Genomic DNA, 22,329 nt, shown 5'->3' with positions numbered 1-22,329 from the left:
AGGTGGTCCCTCACTTTTAATTTATTTTTAAAAAATAAAAAAACTCAAAAAGTAGTGGGGGACCACCTTGCCACATAGGCAAGGTGGTGAAAAGTTGTATATTTAGGTGGCATTGAATCATTATTCTTTTAAAAAATAAAAAAACTAAAAAATTAGTGGGGGACCACCTTGTCACATAGACAAAGTGGTGAAAAGTTATATCTTTAGATGGTATTCAATTATTATTCTTATAAAATATATTTGAGTAGAAGACAAAGAGTAGCATAATTTCTTAAAATATTTAAGAAAAATCTTAAGGAAGTTGTAATAAAAAGGAAAGATGAATTATTTCCGACGGTTAGACATTCATCCTCTAACTATCTTCTATTCATCTCCATACAACTAAGTTTTAAATCTAATTATTTTAAATCTATTATTGAATTTGTAAGACTTAATATGAGTTCTACAAATCTAATGTTAAATTTCAAAATGAGATGTATAGATTCGTATGTGAGATCACGATCCTCTATAATTATTTGTACGAATTTGAGAGAATTTAGGCAGATAATTGTGAGAGACCACTTAGATGATTGACTACCCAATTACTTATCCGATCAGGTGGGTCTCATAAATAGCCTCTCACAATTACCTATTTCAATTCTTTTAAATTCTAACAAAATAATTTTAGGGGATCTAATCTCAATAAGTGATGAATTTATATTGTCTCCCGTTTAAAAATGGGTGATTGAGTTAGGTTGTTATTGGGAGTAGTGATCCCCGGTAGTCGTTTTCTCTTCTAGCCCGTGTGGTTGTTCAAAGTGGCTATCTGGGATTGGTTGACATTTTGGCGTGGTTGGGGTCTAATGGCAACACTGCAGATATTTGATATACTAAACTTCAAAAAATTTTATGAGAAATTGCTAACACTCATTTGGATTCTTAGAAAAAGCATTTACTTGAACAAAAAGTTGCTTAAATTTTTGTTTAAAAACAAGAAATAAAATGAAATTTCGTAAAATATATACTTAATTTATACTCGTATTTGTTGTGTAATTCAAACACTTTTGCCCACGTGGTAATTTTTACTTTTACTTTTGTGTATTAGGATAACAAAAGATCATATTTCTTTAAAATATAACATGAGGGAAAGAGATAAAAAAGGATGAAGGTGGTTACATAAAAGAGTAATGCTACTCTTCGTACATATTTATTACACTCATTTTTACATTTAAATGATGTGACGTGTTTTAAGTGACTTTTCATATATGTTAGCCGCTTTAAAATAAAAATAAAAGTGTTAGCCACTTAAGGGCGCGTTTGACATTACAATTTCATAAACAAAATGTACGATTTTAAACCAAATCACAAAATATAAATCGTTTAGAATTACTTTTTTTTACCAAAAAAAATAAAAAATAAAAATCATAGGCAAGAGAGTGCTTATTGATGACGCACAATTTTAAAGGTGAAATATAATTTTGTCAAAACTACATTTTTTAAAAATTACGTTTTCAAATCGTATATTTTGAAATCGCAAACCTAAATGAACCCTAAAACACACTACATTAACGGACGCGAAATATGTGTGATAAATTGATATAAAGAATAGCGTTACTTTTCATAACTAAAAAAGAAAAATGAGGTAGTTTAAAGAAAATAAAAAGGAATTATATAGATTAATCAGTGAGGATGACTTCCCTTTCCTTAGTTAGAATAATTTGGTTTTTAAGTCATTAGATTAATTATAAATGACGTAATACATTTTGAACTATATATATACATCAAAACAAAACAATTGAGAAAAAAATATCCCAGTGGAGGCCATGAACCGCCCCCGAGTTCTCCCGATTTCTCGGGCACGCATATTGCTTCAAGCTAGCTCTCACGCAAACTTCATGGAAGCCAGCCAGCCAGCCAGCCATTGCTAGCTGCTCTTCATTTTAATTGTTAATTATTATTAATTATGTAGTACACAAGTTTAATTTATTGATTAATTAGAGAGTTGATTAACTCTGAGGAGTGTGTGTAGTACAATTCGATCTCCAATCCTGAAAAGTCAAAACTGTACTACAATTAAAACAGAAGGCATATATCGAGGAAGTATTTATTTACACAGTTCTTGTTATATATAACGAACATTACCTAACCTAATCGTACATGAGAGAGTTTCTGGATCCTATCCATCCATGGCTTCCATCTCCTCCATCAAAACCCTAAAGTCAACCTCTTTACTTCTCTCTCTCCTACTCCTCCAGCTGTCCCTGATCAAAGGGCATGGTGATAGCAGCGGTACAGACAACGTAGATTTGCACTCGAAGCACTTGATTCTGGTGAAAGTATGGTGTTTGATAATTCTCCTAGTGAGCACTTTTTCAGCCGGCGTCTCCCCTTACTTCTGCCGGTGGAACGAGAGCTTTCTTCTTCTGGGTACGCAGTTTGCCGGCGGGGTTTTCTTGGGGACCTCTCTGATGCATTTCTTGAGCGATTCTGCGGGCAAGTTTGCCGACCTGACGACTAAAACATACCCTTTTGCATTCATGCTTGCGTCGTCGGGTTATCTTCTGACAATGCTTGGGGATTGCGTAGTGGCTTTTGTTATAAATCGTGGCAGAGGAGAAGCTAGAGTTCTCGTTGTGGAGGAAGGAAGAACACCCGAAGAGCAACCTAAAGAGGTGCATATGGATCTCAGCTCATCCTTCATGAGGACAACGAATTTTGGAGACACCATGCTACTCATCCTCGCCCTTTGTTTTCATTCCATATTCGAGGGTATTGCCGTGGGAGTTGCAGGTACGTACGTAAATGATCGATAGAGTTTTTTCTTTTTACTACACATTCTTTTACATAAGAAATATGTATTCCTGATCAGTTGGTCTTCTCCATATTCAACCGATTATATCCATCTTACACTCCTTTGAGTTCTAATTGATATGTCATGGAAAAAGTACGAGCTAGGGCTGAATTTTTTTGAATCGATTCGCGAATTTAACGCAAATTCAATACGAAATTAATATATTATAGTTAAGAGATCTGACTCATTTAATTAAATAAGTCGAATTATGATTAATCTAACTATATAAACTAGCTTATACCTATACTTGACACGATTCGAACTCAACACGCGAACACGAATCGCCACCTTACATCAAACCATATATATAATTGCAAGTACTACTTATACAACAAATCAAGTTGTGTTTAGTTGTTTTTTTTTTCTTTTTTATGAATAGGCTTTCAATTAAAAGAAAACAACGAGACAGTATAAGACACAAGAAAAATATATGGTACACAGTTGCTAGTCAGCAACCAAACTCCAAGCTCCTACTACAAACCTCAGGGTATTAACTATTAAGCCAACTATACATCAGTAATTTAGAAAAGACCATAAAAATGAAATGCAAAACTTACATGCAACTACAAATCTGCAACTCGATCAGAAGAACCAAAGAAACACATGAGCATCTCAGCAATATAAAATTCTATCTGTCAGACCCCATTTACAGCATAGATCCCTATTAATTGCAGTGTGCCAAACTTCCCGCATCCCATTATACGGGTTCTAATATGTCAAACTTTTCACATTCCATTATGATTAACCTATATAATCTTATATTTATGTCTAACATTACTCGAATTCGAGATGCGAACACGAATTGCCACTCCTATACATCGAACAATGTAATTCAATACTAATATAACAAATCAAGTTGTGTTTGGTTGGTTTTGATCTTAATTTCTATAATTGAGTTCGAAATATGAGTAATGTTTTCGTTTAGCATTAATCTTAACTACAATATCCCTCCTCCCAAATAAAATTTCAGCTACTGAAGGTGATGCATGGAAGAACCTGTGGACAATATCGTTGCACAAACTCTTCGCAGCCATTGCAATGGGAATAGCACTGCTCAAGATGCTGCCAAAGAGGCCATTTCTGATAACAGCAGCTTATTCTTTTGCGTTTGCTATATCTAGCCCCATTGGAGTAGGAATAGGCATTGCTATTGATGCCACGACTCAAGGAGCAGCAGCTGATTGGCTCTTTGCTATCTCAATGGGCATTGCTTGCGGGGTTTTCGTCTATGTTGCCATCAACCATCTCATCGCTAAAGGCTTCAAACCGCAGTCTGAATGTTATTTTGACGGTCCCTTCTTCAAATTTCTTGCTGTGCTTCTTGGAGTGGGTGTTATAGCGGTTGTTATGATCTGGGACACGTAACTATATTGAGTTTTCTTGGTGATGATGGTGTATAATTTATGATATGTTATGTAATTTCTTTGGCCTGTTGGCTGCCATTTTCCTGCATGTGTGCTCTCAGTCCAAGTCTGAGAAAGTCTGATTTCCTTTGGGTTATTCTCCGGCCGGTGTTCTATACATATATATATATGTTGGTTCTAACGCATTGTTAATAAGATTTTGTGTGCTACCTTCTCAATTGAACAGCTTACAATTAATAGCATTAACCAGAAAGTATGATTTCCTTTGGATTGAAGAAGTCTCACATAGGATGAATTGTTGAAACCTCACTTGGGTTAAACCCACTAATATACTTAGTACTAATACCTATATATATACTTAGGGATTGAATTGAAATTCATCATCCGCTCTTTTCCAGTGTGGGATTATGGCTCTTATTCTCATACGAGAAATGATTCATTTCTTATTTTTGTTCTTCTCCTATCATTTTATTTTTTAAAATTATTATTAAATTTGTAGGGTTCATTTATCTCACACATGAACTCCACACATTTAGTGGTGATTTTAAAAAGTGGCCGGGAAGATGAGAGAAGACCATGAGATGATGTATATCATGTCTCTTCTTATATATAGGCAGCACTATTCAGTACCTTGTGGCTTTTCTACCTTCTTATATATGTGGGATTTAATATGATGCATGCATGGGATCGATTACAGCGACTGCAATTCGCACAATCCTACCCATTGCTTTGTAACAAAATTAAAGATTGAGATGGTGATCTTTAGCTCAGCGATCCAAAAAAAAAAACTGAATACAAAGTTTGAAAATTTGAAAGAGCACTATGCATATATTTGCCGATTATTCTCAATCTGGCATGCAGTTTGGCTTCATGTTTATTGCTTTGATGCGGAAGTCACTACAAAAATATGTGCAAATCGCCACATGGCTACGTACAGTAGTTATTACTGTAGCCACGTGGCCAGATCGCCACGTGATCTATAAGACCACATCGCTGAATGTATCAGCGACGTGTCCAAATGACCATGTGGCGATCTGGACACGTGGTATTAGCACTGCACGTGGCAACATAGCAATGAAGATTATAAAACTAGCTAAATCTTATTCGATCTGTTACCTAGCTAATGGAACACGTTTTGATATATGTAAGTGCTATTGGAATGACCAAAGTTGCGTGGAAAAACATAATTAAACTTGAGTAAATTAAATTTTACTCTTTTGCGAACAATTTGTAGTTAATGTGCCTAATTGTCCACCACCAATAACAAATTGACATATCGGACAAATTCAAAAAATGGCATTAATCAACGTACACACCCTTCTGCAAACCAAAGTCAAGAATAATTAATTAAGATCTTCTTAATTTTGATGGTCGTTCAATTCCGTGCACCAATAATTAGTGCTTACCGGAAGTTATGTCATGGATGGTCAGGTTTGGTGATCTCCAAGCTGTCAAGTACTGTCAACTCCATAACTGAAATTAATCCAAATTCCCTTCACTGACTGACTGAGGCAAACTATGACGTCCGGCTCAACAAACCATACATGTATAGATGATCAGGAAGAACGTCGACCTTAATCTACTATATAGTATATACATTGCGCGTTGGGTTAATTCTTACATTATTCACAATAAGATTTTCCTATAAACACACTTTGAATTGGAAGTACTTCTAGAAATAAAACCATAGGTTAAAATATTTCCACATAATCATATAATTACATTAAAATGAACTGAAATCATCACATTCCACATATAGATGTTTCATTACGAAACGTCGTTGTCACTAAAAGTTTGAGAGACACTCACAAGTCTCTAAAAGACTACTACCTTAAGGAAAATGATAAATGTACATCACATGTACAACAAGGGTTTTTTTTCTTTTTCTTAATTTTTATTTGGGAAACTTCAATACGGACTAAAAACCTGCCAGCTAGTGTATTCTTCAAAGTACTTAACTCTTTTGAATTTCCATCACTTTTACAATGTCCTTTCTCCAAAGTTAAAAAAAAAAACTTTTAATATATTTAGTGTATCAAACTTTTAATTTTTTACAATGTTATCCCACCATTAAGATTTTCAGTTTAATCTATTACGAACAATGGGAAAATGAACAAAATACAACCTTTTGATTTTTTTTCAAAAAAAAAAAAAATTGTTGAGACCCACGGCCTTGTCTCACGGCCAGCTTGGCTGTGCGTCACAGAAACCCACGGGTCAAGTTCGATTTTTTTTTTTTAAAAAAAATTAATTCTAATTTATAATTAAAGGTAAATTTGGAATTTTATTAAAATTTCAAGAGTATAAAAGTCATTGCAGCCATTTGCCATCTGCTTTAACCCCAAACCCAAAGAGAATGGGTGGCATTGCAAAAGTGACAAGTTCCGGAGGATTAAGTGAAGTTTTTCTCCTTTATTTATTTATTTTTTTATGATAATGTAGAACCCTTCGAGGCATGCCATTTAATGACCTATTTTTGTTTGGTAAACCTCGGATTCCCGATTGATCTTTCTCATAAAAACCGTGTGTCGTTTGAGTGAGAATTGGAATAGTTTTCTTGCGTATTGGTTGAATACTTGAGTGACAACTCAATTTTATGCAGTTTTGCTCCCTCTAAATGAAATGGAGAGGATTCTTGTCCCGTTTTGGGCGAGAAAAAAAGAAGAAAAAGATAAAACAAGATTTGGCTATTAAATGCACTAGAGGAGATCGAAAGCATTAAATGTTCCTTTTGATTTGATTCTTTTACTTATGGATTATAAATGCTCTTGCATATGTAGACGTTCGATTTTGTTACAAGAGATCTGATGAATTGATTTAGTTTTCATTATCTTAAGGATAAGCTCGGAAGAACAAGGAAAAAGGATAAGGATAAGGTTTCGATCGGTTTCCTTAAAAAGGTTGTCATGCATGAATTTCTTTGTATTACCATTTAGACCTTGTGGTCCTCTCCTTCTCATAAAACGTGTAATAAAACTTGAAACCAGAGATTACAAATTCCTGCCTTCGAGTTTCGACAATCATACTAATATATATATAGTCACATTTTTAACAGGTATTTTTGTTTGTTAATGTGTTTTAGAGGGTGTTTTTGTTTTTTGTTTGAAAAAATATTCTAATGTGATATAAATCATCAATTGTACCAAAAGCTGAAAAAATATGAATTCATGATATTTTGCTTTGGTACCATGTTAAATCACTAATTGTTCAAAAAGTTTAAGCTGATAGGAAATAGTAGACTTAATAATTTAAATTATATTCTAACAGGGTTGTTTGCTAATTTTTGGAGAAACTTTACTTAACCCTATTGAATTATCGTCGCTTTTCCTGAAGCATTACCCCCTAAACTTAAAAAATTCTCAATTTAGTGTATTCATCTTTCAAATATTTTTTTTTTCAATTTTGTCATTCCATTAAGATTTTCAGTTAAATCATGTCAAAATTTAAAAAAATTCTTCTATTTTTTCTAAAAAAATTCAAAGATTCCCGACCAACGCATAAATCCTTCTATTTTTTTTTCTTTTTTTTTTTTTTAAAAAAATAAAAAATAAAAAAAAACAAGAGGCATTTTTAAGAATTTTGATTTAACGAAAAATCCTAACTTATAGGTGAAATTGAAAAAAATAAAAAAAATTGAAAGATTAAGAATTTTTTTTGAAACTTATGTAAATAATTGCAAATGTATATGATCGATGGAAGTTAATGAATTAAGTGAAGTTTCTCCTTACTTTTTTTTCCAAACACGAATTGCTTATATAATATATTGTATAAAGGTAATATATATAATATTGTATTTGTATTGCAGGTAAGAGGTGTAGATCGTAGACATAGGAGTAACCTAAAAGGAGAGTAGTTGGTGCAACTACATACATCTAGTTTGATACTCAGATAAGTAAATTTGTTTCACAAGCCAGTTTTGATGAAGGAAAATATATATATTGCTGGATGTTGATTCAACTTCATGATCAAGCTAGCCACAGCGATTAGTTTGGTTATTTTGGTTAAGAACTAACGACAACCTAAACTAGCTCTATCATTGTTGCTTTTCTTGCTTAAAAGAAAGTCGGGTCTAATGTCCTTCTCTTTCAAAGAATTTCCTATATATATATATATATATTTAAGGCACTGTTCCTTTAGGAGGCTAGGAGCCATCACCAACCTGCAGGCATACCCCAACGAGTCTTTCATGAACATGAGCCTTGAAATGACCGAAAAAGGACTGGGGTGACGTGGGCAGATGGTAACTCTTTGATTTCCACTTGGTCACCAATCTAACCGTACGTTAAGGATTTTTTGATGTGCTGAGGAAGTACATAGAGATATAGATTGATAATTAAGTCCCTCTATTTTCTTTTTCTTTTTTTCTGTAATTAACTAATACTCCATGGTTGAATATTTTGGCAAAACTTTTCTTGAGTTTTTTTTTTTCTTCCAATCCCAAAGGCTCATATCAATTAACTATAAAGGCTAGCATTGATTACAGAGTTCTCTTCTCTTTGTCGTCTTCTAGATAATCTCTTCTTTTTCCTTTACCAAAGAAATTAATGGCATGGTAATAGAATAATCAAACCGTTATCACCTAATGAGGTTAAAATGGTAAAACGTACATTAATGTCCTTTGAGATAAGAAGGGAGGGGGTAAAAATTATTAAAAAAAAAAAAATTAACTTTAATGACACTCCATGGTGACGATCCACAGTGAAGATGGGGCCAACAACAGTAGGTGCTTCTCTTCTTTCCAAAACTTAAAACTTCGATTACCTAATTAGTCAACCAAACACGTAACGGCTATCGTATGATCATCTCTATATAAGCAGCCCTTCACATGCTTTCATGAATCACACTGCGGATCATCTCATCCTTTCTCTTATATATTTTTTTTCACCGGCCAGGTGTAGAAACATTTGAACAGAAAAATGGGTGCTTCTCTTCCTTCATCACCGGCAGCTGTTGTGGCTTTTCTCTTTGCCATTAGCTTTCTCTGTGTCTTTCCTCAAGTTGCTGTCGCTAAAGCAAACCATGCAGGCGTCACAAGGCACTACAAGTTTGATGTACGTACTAATTACCACATCTTTGAGATTTTTTTTTTTTTTTTTTTTTTTTTTTTTTTTTTTTTAATTTTGTTTAGATTGTGGCTCATAAATTCGAAAAGCAAAAGAGGCCAGATGCTTATCTAAATTAAAATTTGGTTTGTTTAATTATAGATTACTTTGTTATTGTTTTTTTTTTCTTTTCAGATAAGGTTGACAAATGTCACCCGATTGTGCCACACGAAGAGCATTGTGACAGTCAATGGGAAGTTCCCTGGCCCTCGAATTACTGCTAGAGAGGGAGATAGACTGGTAGTTAATGTGGTGAATCATGTTCCAAACAACATCAGCATCCACTGGTACGACTTTCTAAGTAGACTCAAAACTAAGAATTCTATTCGAGTGACGCTAAAGCTTTAAAACCTTAATTTACTACAAAATTAATCATTTATAAATCAAGGCGAAGGCAGTTCATAATTTAATATAAAATTATTATTTTTTAATTATTTCATCAATTATAGACTAATTTTTTTATAGTATAATGGGGTATATGTTATCAAGTTTCCTTTATATTTAATGTGTTGAAATAATTTCAAAACTCCTAATTAATACTTTTGTTGAATGATGGATGACAAAATTAGGCATGGAATCAGACAACTACAGAGCGGATGGTATGATGGGCCATCATACATAACCCAATGCCCTATTCAAACTGGGCAGAGTTATGTGTACAACTTCACCATTGTTGGCCAAAGAGGAACTCTTTTCTGGCATGCCCACATCTCATGGCTAAGAGCTACTGTCTACGGACCCCTCATCATCCTCCCTAAGCATAATGCATCCTACCCATTTGCCAAACCACACGAGGAAGTCCCCATCATATTCGGTAACTATAAAAAAAAAAAAAAAAATCTTTTAGACTTGGTAATTTATCTTCTATATATGATCGAAGTATATATACTAACCGGCTATATATATAAATGACCGGCTATATATAACTATAGGAGAGTGGTGGAATGTCAATCCGGAGGCAGTAATTAGGCAGGCTCTTCAGACCGGAGCCGGTCCAAATGTCTCCGATGCCTACACAATCAATGGACTTCCCGGACCATTGTACAATTGTTCTAAAAAAGGTACTTCACGAATTAAAGTTGCATATATTAAACAAACTGCATGCTGTCGTTCGCTTTTGCTATATATTTTTTTGTGCTTTGCAGATACGTTCAGGCTGAAGGTGAAGCCGGGGAAGACATACCTCCTCCGTTTGATCAATGCTGCACTCAATGACGAGCTCTTTTTCAGCATAGCAAACCACAGCCTAACTGTTGTTGAAGCCGATGCAATTTACATGAAGCCTTTCACGACCAATGTATTGGTCATCACACCGGGACAGACCACCAACGTTCTTCTGAAGACAAAACCCCACGACCCGAATGCAACATTCTTAATGTTAGCTAGACCATATTTCACCGGCTTGGGCACCTTCGACAATTCCACGGTGGCCGGCATTCTTGAGTATGAAAATTCCACGTCCACTTCGAAAAAACATCGACGTTTCAAACCTGCTCTTCCTGCCCTCAATGCCACTTCCTTCGTCATGAATTTTACTAGGAGATTTAGAAGTTTGGGCAATGCTAAATTCCCTGTCAACGTGCCCAAAACAGTCCAAAAGCGGTTTTTCTTCACTGTAGGCCTAGGAAGCAACCCGTGCCCCAAAAACCAAACCTGCCAAGGGCCTAACAATAGCTCAAAATTTGCAGCTTCAATGAACAATGTCTCCTTTGTTCTCCCCACCACAGCACTCCTCCAAGCACATTTCTTTGGGAAATCTAATGGGGTGTACACCACTGATTTTCCAAGCGCTCCTCTCCATCCATTCAACTATACAGGCACTCCACCAAACAATACAGTTGTGAGCAATGGAACCAAAGCGGTGGTGCTACAATTTAATACTAGTGTGGAAGTAGTGATGCAAGACACAAGCATTTTGGGTGCTGAGAGCCATCCGCTCCATCTTCACGGCTTCAACTTTTATGTTGTCGGCCAAGGTTTCGGAAACTTTGACCCCAACAAGGACCCTGCCAACTTTAACGTTGTTGACCCAGCTGAAAGGAATACAATTAGTGTGCCTTCCGGCGGTTGGGTCGCCATTCGGTTCCTTGCAGACAACCCAGGTGAGTCTATTAATGTCTCGATCTTCATTATAATTACTATGAATTCCCATAAGTTTGACCGAATTTCAAGTTATTTTAGTGCACTAACCAACCATTTGGTAAGGATGCAAAGGTAACAGAAAGACCAAGACCAATCCAACTTTGATAATATTATTTAAATTGGATTTTTTTTTTTTTAATTGAAAACCAAATTTAATTAGAAGGTGTGCGTGTAATGAATTTGTTATGGTGATGATTGATGGCTGAGCAGGGGCTTGGTTGATGCATTGCCACTTTGATGTCCATCTGAGCTGGGGTTTAAGGATGGCCTGGATTGTCCAGGATGGGAAGCTCCCCAATCAGAAGCTGCCTCCTCCACCGTCTGATCTTCCAAAGTGTTGATCTTTGACTGAATACAACACAACCGCTTCTTCTTCTTCTCCTTCTAATTTATTTTGGTCATGTTTTGCAATATTGTACCTCTCGAAGAGTAGCCAAAGGCCACATTGGAACTGAGCCAAATGTTTGTGCGTTTGCCTCCCTTGAGATTTTTCTAGATTCCTCCACTGAAAAAATGGCAAAAAAAAAGGGTGGAGAAGGTTTTGTACTATCCAGGATTTCGATGCTTATGTTGGGGCCTAACTAAATAATAGCAATATTCATTAATGAAACATCTCTCTCTCTCTCTCTCTCTCTCTCTCTCTCTCTCTCTCTCTCTCTCTCTCTCTCTCTCTCTCTCTCTCTCTCTCTCTCTCTCTCTCTCTCTCTCTCTCTCTCTCTCTCTCTCTCTCTCTCTCTCTCTCTCTCTCTCTCTCTCTCTCTCTCTCTCTCTATATATATATATATATATATATATATATATATATATATATATATATATATATTGTTGATGTCAAAACTTTAATAGCTACGTGTCAACCTTCCAGTGGGTTGCACTGGAAACTATTCCGAATGGTGAGACTGGCGAACTGAGCTCCCTGGAAGGACCTGCAAAGTAAAGGTGCGTCGGGGTGTCCCGGCGGCGCCTCCTCCGACAGTCAAGTTAGGATATGTTTCAAAGATACTTCAATGAGAAAGAGAGGGAACGAGAGAGAAAAGAGAGAGAGAGATTTTTTAGAGTGTGTCTTCCTTTTATTTACTTACTTTTGTATATTACCTTTTCCTATCTGTCTTTTCATACTTTTGTCTGTAGCTTGCTATCTCCTAATTAATTCTTTTCCATCAAGTCATGTTAGTGATGGATTTCTTACATCGAATCCTGACAAACTTCCCCTTTCCAGGGAGGAGATTGGGGACTAAAATCCAATCACACCTTACTACGTTACTTGCTTTCCGAGATTTATGCCGGGAAGTCATTAACATTAGAGATTCACCTTCTGTGGTTTGATCGCTTCATTTAATGTCTTTGTCTTTTCCTCGTCAAACCTTTTCCGATATTTAATTTTGGGTCAACCTCTAATTCTTAATTATTAATCCTTTCTTGAACAGTGTCTGCGGGAGTTTCCCCAACAATTACCCCCCGAATTCTCTTTCCTTTCGATATGGAGGGCAAGAGAATTCTATAAAACGTCCTTTTACTTTGATTTTCTTCTTCAACCATCGGTCGCTGTTACTCACTGGATTTCTAAGCTGGATTTCTTTCCAATATTCGTCTATCTGGGTTGGTCCGAAGGTATGTGGCCTTGGGCGTTCCGAGTATGCAGGTGGTCTTCTTTCAACGGATGTGTGACCTAGGGCTTTAGTCATCACCCGGCACATTTTCTCCTGTTCTTTTCCTTAGTGAACTCCAGGATCGACGTGCGTTACTCTGGGGACGTTTTCCCTAGTGGCGAGTTCTGAAGGCCCAGACTTTTCAGGGAGATCATTTTTCTATCCTGTGTTCTCCTCTTCCTGAGTTCAGTTACGAACCCATTCGTGCCTATCAACCCTGCTGCTTGATTCCCTGTGGACTGCCTGTGACGCGTTGGGGATTCACCGTGACCTTCCCAGAGTTATTTTTCCTTCTTGATTGTAAATGGCTTAAGTAGCCTCTTTATATTCGCTTTGTATCTCAAAAGCTCTATGTATGTTTGAGAGGCCGACCATAGTTTATTTCATTTTCCCCGGGTGTAAATACCATCTTTAATAAAAAGACTTTCTTTGCCAACTCGAAACGAATGTCCTTTAGGCTTCTCTCGTGTGCATTGCTAACATTTCATTTTATCTTGGCAAGGAGACTCTGCAGTTTAATAATTAATACTGAAACAGGTTTACTTCTTAATTAACATTCTGGCGATAATCGAACCGTCATGCGTCAGTCATATAGTCACGCGTCTTATCAACTTTTGAGAACCGTCTGTTCAGTCATAAATACCCTCTATTGGCCGAATCCTTACGCCATTCCTCGAAATCTCTACTCCTTTGCTTTCCCTACATTCTTCTTCCCTCTCCGCTTTTAGAACCATCTCATGGCTATCACTCGCGGGGGAGATTCGCTGGCCGGAAATCGCGCCGGTGCTTCTAATGAGCCCGTTCCCTTAGCCATTGTTCCTCCTTCAAATCAAGGGGCCGGAATCACCCGCTTAGTGCCATCGGAAGACCGAGAAGAATCAACTTGGTTATCGTGTCATGAAGCGATTTTGAGGAGGGACTATGACATCGGGCCATCTGTTAACCTTTTCTTCCAAGAACCTGGTTCTTTAGGGATTATTGGAGGCGAGGTTAGCTTGACTGAAAGGATGTTCATGGCAGGGATTAGGCTCCCGTTCCTGAAGATTGTCCGAGAAATCTGTACCTTTTTTGGAAAAAGAAATTAGGGCCGTAAATGAACCGAGTCGAGCCGAGTTCGAGCTTTTTTGGACCTGCTCGAAATTTTTTTAGCCTGTTCGAACTCGGCTCGTGAGCTCGAGAAATTCTGAAAATTCTGTTCGAAGCTCGGCTCGTTAAGGATTTTTGAGGTTCGAACTCGGCTCGAACTCGTTACATATTTTTGAAATGAACGAGCTCGAGCCAAGCTCGAGCTCGAGCTCAGGTTTTTTTTTTTGGGCACTTTCAAGCCATTATAACAAGCATTTCAACCTGTTCAAAACAAAAAAACAAGCATTTCAAATTTTTAACATTCAATTTCAAAGCAATTTAAAACATGTAAATTTAAACTGAAACATTGAAAGTTTTACATTGATTCTCAACATTCATAATGTTAACAAGCTATTAAACTTACAACTTAATATTTAAACTTAAAAATTACAAATTATAAATTACAACAACTTCCAAATAACATTAATTTACAAATTACAACTTACAAAATACAAATTACAAACAACAAACAACAAATTAAAACTTACAAGTTACATCTCACTTCATAAAGCCAACATTCAACAACAAGTTCCTACAACTTAATATTTAAACTTAAAACTTACAATTTACAACTTAAAACTTACAAATTACAACTTCCAAATAACAAATTACAACTTACAAAATACAAATTAAAAATTAAAAATTACAAACTACAAACAACAAATTAAAACTTACAAGTTACAACTCACTTCATAAAGCCAACATTCAACAACAAATTCCAGATTACACATTCTCAAGAGTCCCAACATTAAAAAAGAAAAAGAAAAGGCAATATACAAGAATTCTCAAGAATTCCAAGTACTTCAATTTTCCAACACATCAAGTATCCATCAATGATCTATCCAAGCTTCAAGCTAACAAGATTCTCAAGAATTTCAAATTTCCAAAACATCCAACTATACAAACATAGAAAATAACATGAACTACAAATCTAAGTTATCTAAGGTCCAACAATAAACTAGCAAGTCTAGCATTTACAAAAACAAATCCAGTAGCATATCCATGTGGATGGATAGTCTCTATCTCAAGAATTTCAACAAAAACTAGTCAATAGTTAACCTATCAAGGCTGTCAGCTTGCAAAGCTTCAAGCTAACAATATAACATCTTAACATACATAAAATAACATAAGCTAGTAAACTACACAGTCTACACTACACAACACAAGCATTAAAAAAAAATGAAGTCCAATTGTCAAGCTTACAAAATAAACAAGTTTAAATACATGGCACTATGGCAGTGCAGCAAATCCCTTAGGAGGCAGGGATTAACTTCTTCACCTGTTTATTACACATTAACAAGAAAAAAAGAAAAAATTAGTAAGAAATTAATAATCATAATAAAAAAAAAAAGTAAGCATGTAAACAGATCATAATCAATGTATAACCAGTGTATAAATGAGTCTAAAATTACAATTAAATAAAACAGAATCAACTTACCATGAGCTTACAAAATACTAACAAAAACTTCTCCCAAATACAACACTTCCAGAATAGTTCCAGTCCACTTCCATACCAAGTATCTGCTTAAACCAAACAAAAAAGTAAATTGAGTTATTTTTTTTAAGGCAAAGTACAGAATAGCAAAATAAATAAATAAAAAACATATTAGAATTTGACCTCATTAACTATAACAAAAAAAATACTCTACAATCCAGCACTAAGGTAAGTCAATCTCCACCAAAGAAGGTTCATCCAACTACAAAAAAAAAAAAAACAAAGAACATTGGTTATTATTTATTTAAGGGAAAAAATAAACTCATTTAGCAACACACAAAATACTAACAAAAACTTCTCCCAAATACAACACTTCCAGAATCGTTCCAGTCCACTTCCATACCAAGTATCTGCTTAAACCAAACAAAAAAGTAAATTGAGTTATTTTTTTTAAGGCAAAGTACAGAATAGCAAAATAAATAAATAAAAAACATATTAGAATTTGACCTCATTAACTATAACAAAAAAAATACTCCACAATCCAGCACTAAGGTAAGTCAATCTCCACCAAAGAAGGTTCATCCAACTACAAAAAAAAAAAAAACAAAGAACATTGGTTATTATTTATTTAAGGGAAAAAATAAACTCATTTAGCAACACACAAAATACTAACAAAAACTTCTCTCAAATACAACACTTCCTGAATAGTTCCAATCCACTTCCATACCAAGTATCTCTGCTTAAACCAACCAAAAAAGTTAATGAGTTATTTTTTTCAAGGCAAAGTACAGAATAGCAAAATAAATAATTAAAAAATATATTAGAATTTGATCTCATTAACTATAACAAAAAAAATACTCCACAATCCAGCACTAAGGTAAGTCAATCTCCACCAAAGAAGGCTCATCCAACTACAAAAAAAAAACAAAAAACATTGGTTACTATTTATTTAAGGGAAAAAAATAAACTCATGTAACAACACCTACAAATTATAAAACTCACATTAGAAGATTTACTAAGTCCATGTAGTGCTCGAACCCAATCAGCTCCACACAGCAGAATCTCAACAGTTTTAGTAGATAAAGATGCACGATAGGGATCAATGACCCTTCCACCAGCACTAAATGTTGATTCTGAACTCACTGTAGTGATAAGAATTGAAAGGATGTCCCGTGCCATCTTGGATAAAATGCGGTACTTAAGTTGATTGGATTTCCACCACTCCAAAGCATCAAACTTCAAATCAGCACCCTCATCACAGATATAAACATCTTCGTCCAAATAAATTTCCATATCCGACTTCACAGGTTGAAAGGTATCAACACTTCTTACAAAAGAGTTAAACATAGCCATTCCACTTTTAGTGCTCCTTTGAACACCACTAGATGAACCATCACTTGAAGATGAAGCAGAATTAGAATTACTTTGATGCCCACGGTTTGGGGCAGCAGATAAGTTGTGGGCATCAACATACTCACCATACAACTCATTTAAAACACTATATACCTTTTCAACATTTCTTGTGGCTTCAGGCTCTTGATAAATTTCAGGGAAACAAAATTGTACAAGTTTCAACTTAAACCTTGGATCCAAAACTGCACCAACAGCCATGAGCAGATTGCATTCCCCCCAATATTTCTCAAATTTCAAATACATTTTTTCTACCATTGTTCTTACATAAACATTGGCATCCTTAGATTTTTTACCCAACACGTCTCTTATTCTCCAAACCTCAGGAAGAAATAAATTAGAAGTTGGATAATTACTCCCTGATACTATCTTTGTCACCTCATTAAAAACCTCTAAAATATGACAAACATTCTCAACTTTAACCCAATCATCAATACTTGGCACCCAACGAAAGCTTTGATCCCTATCTTCATACCTTGGGAATACCTCCCTAAACTCTAATGCAGTAGACAACATCATATAAGTGCTATTCCACCTAGTAGGAACATCTAAAATCAATTTCTTATAGGACAATTGCAACTGCTTTGCAATTTCAGCAAATTGCTTCAACCTACCCTCCGATGCAACTATATACTTTATACCATCCCTAACACAATCCACAATATCTCCAATTTGACTAATACCATCTTGCACCAACAGATTAGTAATATGAGCACAGCAACGTACATGAAAGAGTTGTCCCTTAACAGCTAATGTCTTTTTCAAAGTAAAATCATCTTTTAAAATTCGAATGGCCACATCATTGTTTCTTGCATTGTCTACTGTTATTGTAGATACTTTATTCTCAATTCCCCACTCAATGAAACTCTTTTGAAGTGCATCAGCAATTATAACACCACTATGAGGGGGTGGGACATTAAAAAAGTTCAAAACACGTTTTTGTAAATGCCACCAAGAATCAACAAAATGACATGTAACTACCATATAAGACACTCTCTGGCCTGAAGTCCACATATCAGTAGTTATGTTTACTTTGTTAACATTTCTCAACAAATTTTTCAGCTTATTTTTCTCTATTTCATAAGTAGATATACAATCACTTTTAGCAGTTGTACGAGATATCTTTTGCCAATAAGGAGTGTTAGCCCTCATAAACTTGTTAAACAAAACATGTTCCACTACCATAAAAGGATACTCATGGTAAAGTATCATATGAGAAGCAAGCTCTCGTACCTTCTTATGATCATAAGTAAAACATGATCCGGAACCCACACTGCTACAATCAGAGTCAAATGTAATCACCTTCTGCTTCTTTCTAGCTGCTATGCGTGGAATACAGCTATTCAAGTGTCTATGAAATTGAGTTGTGGCACCCGAAGCAGGAATGCCAATGATAGATTTACAATGAATGCACTGAGCTTTCTTCACACCAGATTGTAGTAATTCCTTAAAGTCCTTCCAAATTGGAGAGGTCTTCTTCCTTGGCTTCCTTTCATAAGCATGCTTTTGAGGATCATTACCCTCCTGAACCTCCTCAGCCGCACAAGCACTTTCCCCACTGGGGATATGCTGGACAGGCTGGACAGCATCTCCATCAGGTGATTCAAGACTTACAAGTCCATCATCATCATCTAATGCAATATTCATCAGATTTAGGTTCGCATCAAATGAACCTTCGTCTACATTAACTATCAACTCGTCCATGGACAGAGTGGTAGCAGACTACATTACAATAATAAACACAGACTACAGTTACACAAAGATATATAGAGTATTAAATAAAACAGAATGAATAATAAATCAAACCTAAAAATTTAAATAGCATCATGTTCATACTACAAATTAAAACCTAAATGATAATCATGAAACATAAAAATGTATCCTTTTTCCTGAATTTCTCAGAACCCAAACAGAGACAGAGAGTTGAAAAAAATCATAGTATATTATACAGAGTATTAAATAAAACAGAATGTATAATAAATCAAACTTAAAAATTTAAATAGCATCATGTTCATACTACAAATTAAAACCTAAATGATAATCATAAAACATCAAAATGTATCCTTTTTCCTGAATTTCTCAGAACCCAAACAGAGACAGAGAACTGAAATAAATCATAGTATATTATACAGAGTATTAAATAAAACAGAATGTATAATAAATCAAACCTAAAAATTTAAATAGCATCATGTTCATACTACAAATTAAAACCTAAATGATAATCATGAAACATCAAAATGTGTTATTTTTTATGAATTTCTCAGAACCCAAACAGAGACAGAGAGTTGAAAAAAATAATAGTGTATTATTCACAGTATTAAATAAAACAGAATGTATAATAAATCAAACTTAAAATTTAAATAGCATCATGTTCATACTAAAAATTAAAACCTAAATGATAATCATGAAACATCAAAATGTGCTATTTTTTATGAATTTCTCAGAACCCAAACAGAGACAGAGAGTTGAAAAAAATAATAGTGTATTATTCACAGTATTAAATAAAACAGAATGTATAATAAATCAAACCTAAATTGTCATAAAACCCTAAAATCAATTTATGATCGAACATCAAACAATTGAAACAAATCAATTAATTAAACAAGGAAAAAGCTCTCTGTTTTCTGAAAAATGGATAAATGAGAAAAAAGGATTTTTTTTTTTTTTTTTTTTTTTTTTTTTTTTTTTTTTTTTTTTGCCTTTCTCGGTTATCTTAGACCCAAGACTTAGGGCAAAAGATATGGCAAGAAAGAGTGAGAGAAGATGAACAAAATCAGAAGATAGGCTAAAAGGATGAAGGAGAAAAAGAGATTCACCAAAAAAATCAGAAGGCCTTTGAGATTTTTGGACAAAGCACTCAAATCTTAGAGTTCTTTCTACAGGAGATGAACCAAACTGACGAAACAAAGAACAAAGAGTAAATAACAAAAAAAAATATATATTTATACAACCCATAAGCCGATGAAGCTGAAGCATGTGAATCGTGGTGTGGGTTGTCGTCCTCATGCTCAAGATTTGACTGAAAATCGTAGATGTGAAGCCTCAAGATCTACTGGTACAGAGAAAGGATGAGAGAGGCTGAGAGAGGGGTTGAGAGAATCTGGAGGAAAAGCTGCTGGGGGTGAGGGTTAGAGTCTTAGAGACGTTTGTGAGATAGATGAGATCAAATCTCATTGAATGCAGCAGGTGAGTGGTTGAGAGCATTTACTCTCCTTGAGTGAGTTGATTTTGTCGAGGTGAGAAACGAAGAGTCGAGAAGAAACTAAGAAAGTGAGCGGCGGAAATGACAAAAATGAGAGAAAAGAAAGAAACCCTAAACGGCTAAACCTAAAACATATCTCTCCCTCCATCTCTTTTTGGCTGTTGGATCTTCATCATTGATGAAGATCCAACGGCCAAAACAAAGGCAACAAAACTGATAAAAAAAGAAAAAAAAAAGTACTAGTTAGGTTTTTAAAATATTATTATATTTTAATATTTAACTTCTACATATATATATATATATATATATATATATATATATATATATATATATATATATATATGAACGAGCCTATCGAGCCGAGTCGAGTTTCTACGAGCTTTGTTCACGATCATACTCCGAGCCGAGCTGAGTATTGACATGTTCAGCTCATTTATTAAACGAGTTTAAAAAAATGTTCAAGCTCTGTTCGTTTAATAAATGAACCGATCCCGAGTCGAGCTTCGTCGAGCCGAGTCCGAGTATGCTCACGAGTAGCTCTGCTCGCTTACAGTCCTAAAAGAAATACTTCATTTGTACATATCATATTACTGTAGCAAAAGAAACCATATTACAGCATCAAAAAGTTAAAAGTAGTACTTTTTAAGGTGCTCCGCATTCCATGCTCTTGGCACCGGTCTTCCTTCCTTTGTGACCAAGTGGTAAGCGCCATTCTTGCTGGTACTGGTGATTCTGTAAGTTCCTTCCCATTTCGGAGCTAACTTACCATTGTCAGGCTCTCGAGTCATGAGGTTGACTTTCCTCAAAACCCAATCACCAATCTTAAATTCCCTGAGCCTGACCTTCTTATCAAAATATTTGGCAACGCGACGCTGATAAGCAGTCCATACTATGCTAGCATCATTGTACCGTTCTTGTAATAAATCCAGATGCAAAGTTACCCCTTCCTCGTTCAATCCCGGATTATAATGAGCTACACTGAAGCTTGGAGATCCCACTTCTGCAGGTATTACAGCTTCCATCCCATAACTCAGGGCAAACGGTGTTTCCCCAGTAGGGGTCCTAACGATGGTCCTGTAAGACTAGAGCACTTCTGGCAGAGATTCTACCCAAGCTCCTTTTTTTTTGCTAAGCTTCTTCTTCAAAATTTGCATCAATGTTTTATTTGTGGCTTCCACTTGTCCGTTGGACTTCGGGAAAACAGGAGTTGAGTAGTTATTTCTTATACCAAGTTCAGAACACCATTCCTGGAAACGCACACAATCAAATTGCTTTCCATTATCAGTCACCAAGGCATATGGTATTCCAAATCTACATATGACTGACTTCCAAAGAAACTTGATAACACTATCAGTTGTAATTAAGGCAAGTGCTTCCGCTTCATCCCATTTAGTAAAATAGTCAACGGCAACTACCACAAACTTCTTGTTACCCTTGCCTAGCGGCATCGGACCCACTATATCCACCCGTCATTTAGCAAACGGCCATGGCGATGTAATCGAATGCAAATACTCTGGAGGATTTTTCGTGATACAGGCAAATCTTTGGCACACATCACAAGTCCTTACCAAATCAGTCGCATCTTTACTCATAGTTGGCCAGTAGTATCCAGCCCTTATAACTTTGTTCACCAACATTTTACCTCCTGAAAGATTCCTACATACTCCCTCATGCATTTCCCTTAGGACATAATCAACATCTACTCTGGACAAGCACTTTAACAAAGGGAGGGAGTATCCACGCCTATATAGGATGCCGTCAATCAACACGTAACACGCTGAGTGGTGGACGACCTTACGGGCTTCTTCTTTAATTGAGGGGAGCTCCCCAGTCTTTAAGTATCGTATAACTTATGCACCCCACTCAGGCTCCACCTCATCTACTTGCAACGCTTCTGCGGTTAAAAACACCGATGGCCGTGATTTGAACAGAACCTTATAATCACCATCTGGTGCCACCGGATCTATTCTCGAACCAATCATCAATAAAGCATCTGCCACGCTATTTTCTTCCCTAGGGATTTTTGTCAAAATCACCCTATAAAAGTTACAATAGTATCGGTGGATTTTT

The 22,329-nt window shown here is 35.6% G+C and overlaps 3 protein-coding genes across 3 annotated transcripts; 2 read left to right on the top strand and 1 right to left on the bottom strand.

Annotated features, from left to right (window-relative positions):
• Nucleotides 1–2,096: 2,096 nt before the first annotated feature.
• On the top strand, nucleotides 2,097–4,460 carry LOC133877022 (zinc transporter 2). Its single transcript, XM_062315254.1, has 2 exons — nucleotides 2,097–2,769; nucleotides 3,801–4,460. Exons 1-2 carry the CDS (start codon nucleotides 2,166–2,168, stop codon nucleotides 4,193–4,195), a joined length of 999 nt encoding a protein of 332 aa, XP_062171238.1. The 5' UTR covers nucleotides 2,097–2,165; the 3' UTR covers nucleotides 4,196–4,460.
• A 4,585-nt stretch (nucleotides 4,461–9,045) lies between these two features.
• LOC133878415 (laccase-2-like) lies at nucleotides 9,046–12,050 on the top strand. Its single transcript, XM_062316969.1, has 6 exons — nucleotides 9,046–9,245; nucleotides 9,432–9,583; nucleotides 9,866–10,110; nucleotides 10,229–10,357; nucleotides 10,442–11,398; nucleotides 11,649–12,050. Exons 1-6 carry the CDS (start codon nucleotides 9,111–9,113, stop codon nucleotides 11,777–11,779), a joined length of 1,749 nt encoding a protein of 582 aa, XP_062172953.1. The 5' UTR covers nucleotides 9,046–9,110; the 3' UTR covers nucleotides 11,780–12,050.
• Nucleotides 12,051–16,179: 4,129 nt separating this feature from the next.
• Nucleotides 16,180–21,281, bottom strand: LOC133876867 (zinc finger BED domain-containing protein RICESLEEPER 2-like). The gene is made up of 4 exons (XM_062315106.1): nucleotides 20,934–21,281; nucleotides 20,746–20,814; nucleotides 16,650–18,779; nucleotides 16,180–16,233 (listed from the first exon to the last, which is right to left on the bottom strand). Exons 1-4 carry the CDS (start codon nucleotides 21,279–21,281, stop codon nucleotides 16,195–16,197), a joined length of 2,586 nt encoding a protein of 861 aa, XP_062171090.1. The 3' UTR covers nucleotides 16,180–16,194.
• Nucleotides 21,282–22,329: the final 1,048 nt, after the last annotated feature.

The sequence above is a fragment of the Alnus glutinosa genome, chromosome 9 (assembly GCF_958979055.1).
Source record: "Alnus glutinosa chromosome 9, dhAlnGlut1.1, whole genome shotgun sequence".
Taxonomy (NCBI): domain Eukaryota; kingdom Viridiplantae; phylum Streptophyta; class Magnoliopsida; order Fagales; family Betulaceae; genus Alnus; species Alnus glutinosa.
The sequence above is the reverse complement of the archived record's forward strand: the minus strand, read 5'-3'. Positions and strand labels throughout refer to the sequence as shown.

Bases quoted from the DNA above. Each gene is read 5' to 3' on its own strand.
- LOC133877022 (XM_062315254.1), top strand. From the start codon at position 2,166: ATGGCTTCCATCTCCTCCATCAAAACCCTAAAGTCAACCTCTTTACTT. The intron at 2,770-3,800 runs GTACGTACGTAA...ATAAAATTTCAG, and splicing joins TATTGCCGTGGGAGTTGCAG to CTACTGAAGGTGATGCATGG.
- LOC133878415 (XM_062316969.1), top strand. From the start codon at position 9,111: ATGGGTGCTTCTCTTCCTTCATCACCGGCAGCTGTTGTGGCTTTTCTC. The intron at 10,358-10,441 runs GTACTTCACGAA...TGTGCTTTGCAG, and splicing joins GTACAATTGTTCTAAAAAAG to ATACGTTCAGGCTGAAGGTG. The intron at 11,399-11,648 runs GTGAGTCTATTA...ATGGCTGAGCAG, and splicing joins GTTCCTTGCAGACAACCCAG to GGGCTTGGTTGATGCATTGC.
- LOC133876867 (XM_062315106.1), bottom strand. From the start codon at position 21,281: ATGGAAGCTGTAATACCTGCAGAAGTGGGATCTCCAAGCTTCAGTGTA. The intron at 20,815-20,933 runs GTGCCAAGAGCA...TATTTCTTTTAG, and splicing joins TCACAAAGGAAGGAAGACCG to GACTGTAAGCGAGCAGAGCT. The intron at 18,780-20,745 runs GTTCATTTATTA...ATTGTAATGTAG, and splicing joins CGAAGCTCGACTCGGGATCG to TCTGCTACCACTCTGTCCAT.